The sequence below is a fragment of the Geotrypetes seraphini genome, chromosome 2, assembly GCF_902459505.1.
Source record: "Geotrypetes seraphini chromosome 2, aGeoSer1.1, whole genome shotgun sequence".
NCBI classification, from domain to species: Eukaryota; Metazoa; Chordata; class Amphibia; order Gymnophiona; family Dermophiidae; genus Geotrypetes; species Geotrypetes seraphini.
This window is the reverse complement of record NC_047085.1, coordinates 192,194,726-192,209,008: the sequence shown is the minus strand read 5'-3', so window position 1 is coordinate 192,209,008 and position 14,283 is coordinate 192,194,726. Positions and strand designations below refer to the sequence as shown.

At 38.2% G+C, this 14,283-nt stretch overlaps 1 protein-coding gene across 1 annotated transcript in view; it reads right to left on the bottom strand.

Moving 5' to 3' along the window:
* Nucleotides 1–14,283, bottom strand: part of KIF13A (kinesin family member 13A) — a 483,305-nt gene that overhangs the window by 87,370 nt on the left and 381,652 nt on the right. Inside the window, 1 exon segment of the mRNA XM_033934590.1 lies at nucleotides 5,337–5,392. Coding sequence (XP_033790481.1) covers nucleotides 5,337–5,392 — 56 coding nt within the window.

Genomic DNA, 14,283 nt, shown 5'->3' with positions numbered 1-14,283 from the left:
TCAGTTTGGCGTCATCGGCGAATAATGTTATTTTACCTCGAAGCCCTTCTGCCAAGTCTCTTATAAAGATGTTGAATAGGATTGGGCCCAAGACTGAGCCCTGTGGTACTCCACTAATCACCTCCGTCATTTCGGAGGGGGTGCCGTTCACCACCACCCTTTGGAGCCTACCTCCAAGCCAGCTCCCAACCCATTTCGTCAATGTGTCACCTAATCCTATAGAATTCATCTTGCTCAGCAACCTGCAGTGTGGTACGCTATCGAAAGCTTTGCTAAAGTCCAGGTACACGATGTCCAGGGACTCCCCAATATCCAGCTTCCCCGTCACCCAGTCAAAGAAGCTGATCAGGTTAGAACCAGGAAGTCCACTCCAAATCTCTACCAACCTGAAAGCTTAGGACTGACAAAGTTTCCCAGCTGATTTAATTCCCTTGAAAGAGGGAAATGATAATTTCTACTTTTGTGTGTACAATTACTGTAATTGAAAACTGGCATGGCCAGACAAGAGAGCTCGCGAAAGGAAGCTTTGTCACAGATGCCATAGACCGAAAAAGCTCCAATACGCCTGCTGACTGCGTCATATGAATGGGGTCCGAGGATACGCCGTTCACAGGAGCCGAATAAAATCCAGTGATAAGGCCCAATCCACAACCACGATAGGGCACTGTTGAGGTACATAGGGCAGGTCAAAAGACACCCCTGACTCGGAACACAGGCGTACTGTGCCAGACTACAGAACATCCCCTGGGCGAGATTTTCTTTGGAAGACATTGACCCAGGCTGGCTCTCCAGCCCAAGAGGAAACGGAAGAGGTGAAGTCCGAAGCTCCTGCCCCCTCCAATGGCACGCTACTTTACACGGTTCAAAATCGCTGATCTGGCACCCATCTGGCACAATCAATGTCCATATAATATAGATTAGGGGCTGGAGAGGCAATCCCAATTGATTTTGAGTCAAATCGAGGGGTATTTGAGGCAGAAATTAAAGTTAGAAGAAAATATCAATTTTAAAATTCAAGATGGCTGTCGTCATGAATTCGCACCAAAAACAGCAGAAATAAACAAAATCCAAAAATAAAAAAATAGCGATTTGGGGTCTGGGGAGGTGGGGGACCTAAACCTTACCTACAAACTGTGAAAAACTAAGTTTAAATTGATCTACACTCTACCCCTGAAGTTCCCTTAGGAAATAATGGAGATACTCAGTCTCTGTAGTGCCTTTGCCTGTCAGCGTTTTTAAATTAATTGAGTGGAGAAAAAGGACTTTCTACCTTAGAAACAGCTCCAAATGCACAGACTTGAAGATCTTCAAACTGCCAGCCAGCCATAGACCAAGTACAACCTCCGCCCCCACGGATCTCTGCCATACGGTCGGGGGCAGGAAAGGCAGCCTGCGCCTTGAAACCCAGGTATGTTTCTGTCCAGACACACACAACCTGTGCTAAGAAACCTGAGACAAAGTCACCCGCCAGCAGACTCCTATGGGAAGGGACCCTGGGTATTTGAATGTGGCACACATGCAGGCTGGCTCCACAGAGGGGTTTCAAGGCACTAAAGCCACCAAAAAATGAACTTTAAGCAAAAAAATAATAAACCGAAGCAGAGCAACTGCATAAGACTTCTGCTCGGACTGCTTGCAGAAACTGATACTAGGGTTGTTTGCTGACTCTCAGATTAAGGGTGTGGAGCATGTGTTCAGAAAAAATGTGAATTTCTGCAACACCCAGACTGCGGGTTGGGATTGAACACCTAGCATATGGAATCCAGAAGGGATAACAGAATACTTCTGTTCCCTCATATCACCAAATTTGTTTTCAGAACATACGTTTCACTATTTTTTCATTTGTTGCCCTTTCCTTATGGAATACTCTTCCACTGGGATTCCATAAAGAATTGTCCCTTTCTCGATTTAAGATGGATGTAAAAACCCATTTCTTTTCGAACTGTTACTATGAATGATCCACTGCTGCTTTCATTACTCATACTGGCTGGTGGAGGGTGGACTCTATGAACACATAGAAACTGTAACTATTAAGGGAATGGCTTGAGGAAAGAAAAATAAATTGCTAAGCTTTGTTTTTGTGGGAAAGAAACCTGGCTTGGATTGTAGGTTGAGCTGGTTAAAACTGTGCATTGTTGTAACTGCTCAAAGCCAGAGTTTTTTTTTTTGTATGGACCCTCACAGAGGGAAAAGATTTGGCATGGACTGTGGACTGAGATAGTTTCAGTCTGTGTATTGTTTCACAGACTTGCTGAAAAGAAACAAACTGGTTACCGCAGTTGGGCAGACCGGATGGGCCATTTGGCCTTTATCTGCCATCATATTTCTATGTTAATAAATAGCGTGGGAAATTATGTTGGAAGTTTGGAAAATGTTATTGCTTGAGAAGTTCTAAGAGACTTAGAATGGTGGAAATGGATAAACCTTTTCAAGGTATTTAAAACTCTACTTGAACATTAAAAGCCCTTATCTCTACTGAAGGATTATTGCAAAGGTCAACACCAAAAGGCTTCCTCGCTGTTCTGGAGAACTCAAGATGGAAAGTGTGATAGTGGTGTGCTGCAGCAGGAGGCACTTCATGATATTATGAATGAGAGCTTTATATACAATGGAGGTAGTAGGCATGCAGAGCTTTCTCCTGCATAGTCATTAGGGATATCCTGAAAACCTGACTTGTTGGCAGCCCATGAAGACATATGGCAAACTGCTGAATAAGTGATATAACATCGACCAGTGTGTCATAACCAAAAATACATTGGAACCACAATCCTAAGAGAGTTGTGGAAAATGAAGAGGTTCAGATCACCTGTGATAATCTAGTAGTGCACCAAAGTGCTAGTCTATAATGATGCATTTAAGTAGAATAGTGTGTAATAGAGTGGATCACAGGGGCATGGTTGCAGATGACATGTATGCAAGCAGCTTACAGAATTCCATAGGTACTAACATTTATGCAAGCCACAGAGCCAGGGCTGGATTAATCTATAGGTCCAATAGGCACATGCCTAGGGCCTGAAATGGTCAGGGGGGCCCGATGAAGGAGCCCCCCCGATCGGCAAAGCGGCCCCCGATTGGCAACTTGGGCCCCCCAATTGGCAATGCGGGCCCCCCCATCGACAAAAAGTAATACAAACAAGCAACGCGGGTAAGAAAGGCAAGGGAACTGTAATTTTGCAAGCGGTGCTGCTTGCCCAAAGCTTCTCTCTGACGCAGCTTCCTGTTTCCGCCTGGGCGCGTCAGAGGGAAGCTTTGGGCAAGCAGAACCACTTGCAAAATTACAGTTCCCCTTGCCTTTCTTACCCACGTTGCTTGTCGAGGGGGGGGCCTGCATTGCCGATCGGGGGGCCCGCGTTGCCGCAGGGGGGACGCATTGCCGATTGGGGGGGCTGCATTGCCGATCAATGCTTGGGGGGGCCTCGCCGTTCTAAAATAAAAAATTAGGAGTGAAAGGTGAGTGGTGAGATGGGCCTGGGGTGAAGGGAGAGAGAGAAGGGGGCAAGGCAGAGAAGGGAGACCGAAGGGAGCAGGGCAGATGATGGATGTGGGAAGAAAAGGGCAGGGCAGGTCAGATGATGGAAGTGGGGAGAAGGGAGACCGAAAGGAGCAGGCAGATGATGGATGTGGGAAGAAAGGGGCAGGGCAGGACAGATGATGGAAGTGGGGAGAAGGGAGGCCGAAGGGAGCAGGGCAGATGATGGATGTGAGAAGAAAGGGGCAGGGCAGGATAGATGATGGAAGTGGGGAGAAGGGAGACCGAAGGGAGCAGGGCAGATGATGGATGTGGGGAGAAGGGAGACTGAAGGGAACAGAGCAGATGATAGATGTGGGGAGAAGGGAGACCGAAGGGAGCAGGGCAGATGATGGATGTGGGGAGAAGGGAGACTGAAGGGAACAGAGCAGATGATGGATGTGGGAAGAAAGGGCAGGGCAGGACAGGTGATGGGAGAAGGGAGACCGAAGGGAGCAGGGCAGATGATGGATGTGGGAAGAAAGGGGCAGGGCAGGGCAGGACAGATGATGGAAGTGGAGAGAAGGGAGACAGACAGGAGCAGGGCAGATGATGGAAGTGGGGAGAACTTGTGCCCAGCACTCACCTCCTCACCACTGCTACTGCTTTCCCACATGCTGGATGGGGGGAAGAAGATAGAAATAGTGAGATAGTGGAGGGGTGAAGGAAAGGGGTGGCAAGCTGTGAGTACACAGTGAAAAGAGGGAAACTGAGGGCTGAATAGTAAGAAAGAATTTAATTTAGACAGAGGCAGAAAACAGAGAAGAAAAGGAAAGGGGAGAAAGATGCCAAAAAACGGGGAAGGACACAGAGATATCACATCTGAGTGAAGGAAATGAGAAGAGTGATGCTAAAAACCACAGGGGGAATGGAAGGAGAGAGATGCCAGACTATGAGGGGAACAGAGGGAAGGTGATGGATGCCAGACCAAGGGAGGAGGGGGCAGGAACAGAGATGGCAGAGGGAGACAAACATTTTCTGGAAGGGGTAGACAGTGGATAGAATGCCCCATGCCTCCTACCCAAATGCAAAATATAAATTGGTGGGTTTCTCAAAGCCCTGCCAGCTGAAGATCTCTTCCTCTAGGAAGGAAGGGGAGTTTTGTTCAGAGATGTTTGGAGGTTGCATAGAAGAAAAACTGTACACTGGCACTGGTATGGTAATCTTTGTTTGTTTTGAATTTTAAAATAAAAGAAATAAAGTGGAAAAAAAGAAGTAAATACATGGGGGCGGGGCATGGTGGGGTAGGGGTGGGGCATTGTGGGTGAGGCGGGGCAGGGGGGCCCAGTGTACTTGTGTGCCTAGGGGCCCTCGACGAATTAATTCTGTCCTGCACAGAACTGTTGTAAACGTTCACACCTACATTTTGGTGTTTAGATGCCAGTTTACACTCGTCCTTATGTAAGTGCGAAGGAAGAAGGTGCCCTCCTCGTGCCATGCTGTGAACCCCATCGCTCTCTCCCTTCCTTCCTTACTTGAAGTGCAGCCAGTCAGCAGAAGGCAGCCTCAAAACAGAGGAAAAGCCCTGCTGGGGCTGGCCATGAGCAGCCCGTTTTGAGGCTGCCTCCTGCTGACTGGCTGAACTTCGGGAAAGGGAGAGAGGGAGGGAGCAAGGGGATTCGCAGCTCAGGACCACCACCTGCTTCTGCCACTTCGTGGCTTGAGAGGGGGAGGGAGGAGGGCTTTGCAGCTCAGGACCGCTGCTGCGCTGGTGCTTCGGGGCAGGAGGGAGAGGGAGACTGAGATCTGGCATCCACCAAACCCTGTGGGTGCTGGATAGCTGTGATTCTACTGTATTCAGTTTTCCTTGCACATTGTAGTCTCTTACCATTCAGATCAAGGAAGAGAACTGGTACATGGGTCTCTATTCCAGGAGGCGGCGTCCTAAAGATAAAAAGAAATGATGATCAGTGTCAGCTGAGTAAGCTGCAACACCGCAGATTTCGGTTACATATTTGTCTAATCAAGATGAACGGCCTGAAAACACATAATGAGATCATTTATCTGATATACATACTGTAAAATGTAGTGGGAGATGCTATTTTATGTTACATATTATGTATGTTCTTCTATTCCGCCTTTACCGAATTACTTCAAAGACGGATAACAAAAGTAGAAACCAGACCATTTCAATTGAAAAGAGTTTCTTCTTTGATATTTAGAAAGAAGACTCTGCAATAAGGTCACTAGATTAACTTTTTTTTTTTTTAATTTTATTTATTAAATTTTTCAATTTTTACAATAGTTGAATTTCAAGTAATATAATTAATTACTATATATCATTGTATCTATCATTAATACAACTTAATTTATAAACAGTATATATTATATATAATCAAAAGTTATACATCCCTCCCCTTTTTTCAATTAATGATTCTAAAAATTATACATATCCCACCCCTTTTCTATATAAGTATTATAATTGTGCTGAGAAATCTAATCATTAGAATAATTAGTCAATGGTTGCCAAATTTTATTAAAATTATGAAAGTTACCATGTTGTAATGCTATTACTTTTTCCATTTTGTATATATGACAGACAGAGTTCCACCAGAACGTATAATTTAATTTGGTATAGTCTTTCCAGTTTTGAGTGATTTGTTGCATGGCGACTCCTGTCAATATTAATAGTAGTTTATTATTGTTTACTGAGATCGGACTCTGAGTTCTCATTGCAGTTCCAAATAATACAGTGTCATATGAGAGTCCTACATGATTTTCTAGTAATTTGTTAATTTGGGGCCAAATCATATTCCAAAAGGCATTTACACAGGGACAAAAAAAAATTAGGTGATCTAACGTCCCTATTTCTATTTTACAATGCCAGCATCTATTGGATCTAGTATTATCTATCTTTTGCAAGCGCGTAGGGGTCCATAACACTCTATGTAATAAAAACATCCATGTTTGACTCATAGATGCTGACTTTGTAGATCTTAATCTCCAGGACCAAAATCGTGGCCATTGAGACGCAGAAATTGTCTGTCCAATCTCAATACTCCAAATATCCCTAAGACCAGTTTTCTTTTTTTTATTTAAAAATCCATATATCAATTTGTACCATTTTGCGGCTTGGTGACCCAAGAAATCCGCCTGGAAACAAAAAATCTGCAGACTATATTGAGTATTAAGATTTTTCCATTCAGGGAACCCTACCTGAATGGCCTGCTTCAATTGCATCCATTTAAAATATTGTGATTTATTTAATCCAAATTTATTTTGCAATTGTGAAAAACTAAGCAGTGAACCTTCTGAAATGACATCATTTAATGTTCGTATACCTGCACTTATCCATTGTTTCCAGACGATTTTAAATCCGCCAATTTTGATCCTGGAGTTTACCCAAATAGATTGATTTAGTGATTTACAAATTGGATCTGGTGATAGGTTACTTATATATCTTAATGTTTTTTCAAGTGTCTAATAATATTCTGTTATCTTTGTATCTTCTAGGCATTGTTATACTAATTAAATGATCTAAATGTAATGGGAACAGGAGCCGCCATTCTAAATATAGCCAATCTGGTACATTCTCCATGAGATCTGGGAGGATCCAATACATACCCTGTCTTAGAATATAGGCTTGATGGTACCTATAAAAATTTGGAAAATTTACCCCTCCCTCCATAATTGGTCTTTGTAAAGATACTAAAGCAATTCTGGGTCTTTTCCCAAACCAAACAAATTTTGTAATAATATTATTTAATTTTTTATAAAAGGACCCCTGAAAGAATATTGGTATCATACTCATTTGATAACAAACCACAGGCAATATCATCATTTTAATTGTTTGAACTCTTCCCCACCATGAAAGATGTAAAGGATTCCATTGTTCACACATTTCTGTAATTTTTTTCAATAAAAGTTTTTCATTTTCTTTGACTGTATCATCAATTGTATTTTTGATCATAATTCCTAAATATTTTAATCCTTATTCTTTCCAAATAAATGAATATGAATCAAATAATCCTTTGGTGCAGTGAACATTAATTGGAAGAATTTCTGATTTACTCCAATTAATTTTATATCCAGAGAATTTTCCAAATTCCTCTAGAAGATTAAGTAAATTTGGAATAGTAATCCCCGGTTCTCTCAAATATAATAAGATATCATCTGCATATGCAGAAAGTTTATATTCCCAGTAAGAAAATGGGATTCCCCTTATCTCCTTAGTTTGATTAATTGCAATTAACAAGGGTTCTAGAACAATATCAAAAAGTAAGGGAGACAAAGGACATCCTTGTCTAACTCCCCTTTGCAAATTAAATTTATCTGATAAATTGTTATTTATATATAATCTTGCACCAGGAGAGCTATACAAAGTCTGAATCATTTTAATAAAACCGGGTCCTATTCCAAACCATTCTAGAGCTTGATACATAAATTTCCATTCTACTCTATCAAATGCTTTTTCTGCATCTAAAGATAGCATAAAAGTTGGATCATTCATATTTTTTGCTAAATTTAAAGAGTGAAATGCTAATCTGGTGTTATGTGATGAGTGTCTTTTAGCAATAAATCCTGTTTGATGTACATCAATAATGAAAGGAAGAGCTTTTGCCAATCTTATTGCTAGTACTTTAGAAATTAATTTACCATCTACATTTAATAAGGAAATAGGCCTGTAATTTGAAACCAAGGTAGGATCTTTGTTTGGTTTTGGTAAGACAATAATTAATGAATCAGCCATAGTACCTGATATATTTCCATTATTTATTTGATATTGATACAATTTTAATAGATATGGTAAAATAATGTTTTGAAATGATTTATAAAATTCAACCGTATAACCATCACCACCCGGAGCGGATCCAACTCTAAGAGACTTCAATGCTGATTCTATTTCTTTTAAAGATATAGGTTCTTCTAAACTTCTTTTTATATGATCTGGAACATTTGGTCCAATAAATGAATTTAAAAATTTTTGTCCATCTTGTTCTTTATTTTCATAAGATTCAGAAGAATATAAATCTTTATAAAAATCAAGAAACTGTCTTAAAATGTCTTTATTATTAGTGTGTGTATTACCTTGTATATCTTTAATTGCAATAATCTTGGATTTTCTTTTTTTTGCTTTAAGGAAATTTGCTCATAATTTTCCAGCTTTATTTGAATTTCCGTAAAATTGAACTTGTCTATTAAATAAATCTTTTCTCACAAATTGAGAAGAAATCTCATTATATTTAACTTTTAATTTTAATAAATCTTGTAATGTTTTATTTTCCCACTTTTCAATTAATTTATTTTCTAATAATTTAATTTGTTTTCCTAATTCAAGAAACTGTTTTTTATGTTGTTTATTAATATATGCTGAATATGAAATAATATTCCCTCTCATTGTTGCTTTAAAAGCGTCCCATAAAATCTCAGCATTAATATTATCTGAATCATTAATTTGAAAAAATTCTTGTATTTTTAATTTAAATTCTTCGAGAAAATTTGAATCCGCTAAAAAAGTATTATTAAATCTCCAAATTGAATTTAAATGTTCACTATCATAATTTTGAAGATTAATCCACACACCAGCATGATCCGAAATTATAATAGGATCTATAACTGCTTTTAACACACGCTGCGCTAGGTTATTAGAAACAAATATATAATCAATTCGTGAAAAGGATTTGTGGACCTGAGAACAAAAAGAAAATTCCTGATCATTAAAATGAAGAATACGCCATATATCTACTAAATCACAAGATTGAATCAAATTATCTAAGCCTAATGATTTCATAATTCTACTTGGTTTTTTATCCAAAATTGGATCCATTACAGCATTGAAATCTCCTGCTACTATTAAATTAGATGTAGCCAGTGGTAAAAGTAATTGTTGAATTTGTTTGAAAAACTCCATTTGATTCGTATTAGGAGCATATAAATTGAATAAATTCATGGTTGTATTTCCCAGATCCATTTCGACATGCACCCATCTACCTAAGGGGTCATAATTTATTAATTTGAAATTCGCATTGCATTTTTTGTTTATCAGAATAGCCACTCCAGCTTTTTTCTTTAAAGCCGGTGCAAATAAACATTTAGAAATCCAACCCCCAGATAATTTTTTAGATTCAATTTCAGAAAGATGGGTCTCTTGTATGAAGTAGATATCCGCATTTTGATTTTTAAGGAACGATAATATTTTCTTTTTCTTAATAGGATGATTTAAACCATTGACATTCATAGAATAAATTTTTATATCCATCTTATTTATCATTAAATTTTAACCAATATTCTATGATAATATACATGATTAGATCTCAGCACAATTAATATATATTGATTCCCATTCCCATCCTCTATTTTCCCTCCCCACCCTCCCACTATCAATGTTTGACCTGGAACACACATTGGTCATGCAAAACCTAAATCCCCTCCCCCAGGCAACTAAATCATTCATAAAAATATTCTCTAATTCAATACATTTCATATTTCTTTACCCACCTTATTATTCATTTAAACCTTCATTAAATCCCCTTGTATATTATATTTCATATCAAATTAAATTTGATAAATCATATTAATCTTTTCAAGTCTTAGACATAAATAATATATTACCCCTTCAATAAATTAAATATATTTCAAATATAGTTCTAATTTCATATATATAAATTAGATATATCTATTCCTATATATATAAAATATATAATAATATATATATATATATATATATATATATATATATATATATATATATATATATATATATATATATATATAACAATAAATATTTTAGTAAATCATTTTATAAACTTGAAAATCATCATTTATAGTATCGTAATATGTATAGGGAAATATTTATATCAAAAAGATTTTATAATTAATACCTATGTTATAATAATTTCCCATTCATTTAACCAAATCCAAAAAAAATGTTTCAATTAATATTAGCAGTATTAAATATAGATGTAGTAATTCATATAAATTATAATTGGATAAATCATCTTAATATTTTCTAGTCTTAGATAAAAATAATATATTATCCCTACAATAAATTCAATATATTTTAAATATAGCTCTAATTTCATATATCATATTGTAATAATAACATTTTAAAACATCATCGTTTATAATAACCTAATATGTATAGGAATTAAATATGTATGTTATAATAATTTCCACACTCATTTAATCAATTCTAAAAAATTTTTTTTTTTTTTTCCAATTAATAATAGCAGTATTAAATATATATGCAATAATTTTATAATATTATTCAATTCAATTATAATGTAAATTTATCATAACATCCAATATATTAATAATAATTGAATCAAAAATTATAAAATGTTTTTTTTTTTTTTTTAAATGGATGGAATAAAATCAAAAATTAATTTAAATCATAAAATTCAATATATTGTAATAAAATTTGAATCAAAAATTGTCATTCTTATTTTATCTTGCATTTTCTATATCCTTTCTTCAGATGAAACTTCCATTTTATTCTGATTATATGTAGACATTAGTTCCTCTTCTTTTTTCCTTCTTTATTTCCATCTATTTTCATTAGATAAATTTGCTTTATTCTGCTTTATTATGTAGACATTGGTTCTTCTTGTGTCAAAAATTCTTTCAGTTTAGCAGGATCTTGAAAATACATAGATTTATTTCCTGTAGAAATTCTCATTGTAGACGGATAGTAAAGACCATACATGTAGCCCTTTTCTTTTAATTGTTGTCTGAATGTAAGGAATTGTTTCCTTATATTTGCAGTATCTTTAGCAAAGTCAGGAACGAAAATCAGTTTAGATCCTTTATAGTTTAGGTTTTTATTTGCTTTTGCCACTTTTAAGATCTCAAATGCTTGTTGGTATCTTAATACTTTGAATATCAGAGGTCTAGGAGCTGTCTGGTTAGTTGATTTTCTTGTGGGGATTCTGTGGGCACGTTCTATCTCCAACGGCCATTTAGAATTCAGCTGCAGCAGTTTAGGCAAAAGATTTTCCAAGAACTGTATAGGGTTTTCTCCTTCAATATTTTCAGCTAAGCCAAGGATTCTAATATTCTTTCTTTTTCCTCGATTCTCCATATCAATTAGTTGATTTTTTAAGGCTGTTACATCTTTCTTTTCCTCTTCACACTTTTGTGTGAAAGTTTCCAACTGACAGATTCTTTCCTCCATCACAGACATTCTTTGTCTGTCAGTTTGGATTTCTTGTTTCAGGTTAATCAACTCTTCCTTTACTTCTGATAATTTGTTGGCATTATCAGTCAACATTATTTTGATTTTAAATAATTCCGCCATGATGTCAGCTTTTTCATTAATTTCATCTGCTTCCAGCGGGATTGGTACGCTGGACGGCGATACAGGGGTTACCTTTGACCTTTTTGCCGACACTCCCGATGTACAAGGTTTTTCATTTTTTCCTTGCCTTATCGCTGCCATCTCCGCTGTTGATTTTTATTATTTTTAAGTCGGACAAGTGAAATAAATAGTTTTATTTTATTCAGTTGTTGCCTGGGACTCAGGAGCGCCGCGGTTAAGCTGCCATATCGTGCGCGCTCCAAGCCACGCCCACCAGGTCACTAGATTAACTAACTAGGGGTATTACCTGTCAGAATCTTAAAAACTGTGGCTCCTAGTTTGAATTTTAATCTAGCTTCCAAGGGTAACCAATGACATTTACTATAATAATGTTGTAAAATGATCAAATTTCCATATGTCAAATTTTAATTTTACAACTGAATTTTGATCCAATTACAATCAATTAATAAGAGATTTAGAACAAATAATAACCAATACCAAGTTGCAATAATCTATTCTGGACAAAATCAAGGAATGCACCAAAATCCTTATAGATCTTTGTTTTCTCATGATCAAAAAAACATAGTTTAACCACAAATTATACATTATAACGCAAGGACAAGTTATTATCAATTTCTATCCCTAAAATTTGTGAGTGCAGCTCCTAAGGGAAATCATTCCCACTGATACAGGACACAAATTAAAAATGGTAAAGTTGGGGGCATGGTTTGTGTGATGCAAAAAAAAATTAAACCTGTAGAATGATCTTGCATGGAATACAAGTATTATTCAAAAACTGCCCCACTGGTTTCTGCACTGCCTTTCCTGCTTGTTTTGGCCAGGGTTTAGAAAAGCGATTGAGGGAGCAACTGTGTTTACCATGCTGGTAATTTAAATAACTTTTAAAATGTTAAAATGTCTTTATGGTTTAATTAAACTTACTATACCTCTCAACTTATACAACACCACTGTAGTTTACAATTTAAAAAAAAAAAATCAATAAAAACATAAGATTTGCTGCTGCTGGGTCAGACCAGTGGTCCATTGTGCCCAGCAGTCTGCTCACGCGGCAGCTCATAGGTCAAAGACCAGTGCCCTATTTGAGTCTAGCCTTACTTGGGGGGATTGTGAAGATCTGCAACGTGACATAATCAAGCTCGAGAAATAGACATTGACATGGCAAATGAGGTTCAACGTGGATAAGTGTAAAGTGATGCGCATTGGTAACTAAAATCTCATGCACAAATACAGGATGTCTGGGGCAGTACTTGGAGAGACCTCCCAGGAAAGAGACTTGGGAGTTCTGATCGACAAGTCGATGAAGCCATCTGTGCAATGTGCGGCGGCGGCAAAAAGGGCAAACATAATGCTAGGAATGATAAAGGGGGATCACGAACAGACCGGACCATGGTGCGCCCTCACCTGTGCACCACACTTGTCACAATACATGAAGAAGGACACGGTACTAGTCGAAAGGGTCCAGAGAAGAGCGACTAAATGGTTAAGGGGCCGGAGGAGTTGTCATACAGTGAGAGATTGGAGAAACTGGGCCTCTTCTCCCTTGAAAAGAGGAGACTGAGAGGGGACATGTTCGAAACATTCAAAATACTGAAGGGAATAGACTTAGTGGATAAAGACAGATTGTTCACCCTCTCCAAGGTAGGGAGAACAAGAGGACACTTTCTAAAGTTGAAAGGGGATAGATTCCGTACAAACGAAAGGAAGTTCTTCTTCACCCAGAGAGTGGTAGAAAACTGGCACACTCTTCCGGAATCTGTTATGGGGGAAAACACCCTCCAGGGATTCAAGACAAAGTTGGACAAGTTCCTGCTAAACTGGAACATACGCAGGTGAGGCTGGACTCATTTGGAGCACTGGTCTTTGACCTGGGGGCTGCCGTATGAGCGTATTGCTGGGCATGATGGACCACTGGTTTGACCCAGCAGCGGCAATTCTTATGTTCTTATGTTACATTACATTACATTGCTGTCTTTTACTCCGCCAATATCTTTCAGTTCTAGGTGGTTTACAAGAGTTGACCTGGGCATTTCCAGGGAGAATACATGGTTAATAGATGTAGTATGCGTCGGGATCTGTGGAGGGTCGATCAGGTTTAGTTAGATCATTTGATAAATTTCTTGAATAGAAAAGATTTAAGTTCTTTCCTGAATGATTTGTAGTTGGGCGTTATAGTTAGCAGACTGGAGAGGTGGCGGTCTAGTTTTGCTGCTCTGATAGCTAATACTGTATTTTCTCGCATATAACGCGCGCGTTATACGTGTTTTTTACAAACCGCGCATACCCTTGCGCGTTATACGCGTGAGCGCGTCGTACAAAATTTTTTTTACATAGTTCCCCCCCCCTCCGACACCCGATTCATCACCCGGAAGGAGCGCTCGCACTCCCACCACGAAGGACCACTCGCACTCCCACCCGAAGGACCGCTCGCACCCCCACAGCCTCCCCCCTCCCCTATGGAGAAGCTGTCTACCTTGTTTCCGGATGCCAGCCCAGCTGCTTCCTCTGCCGGCGGTCCTGC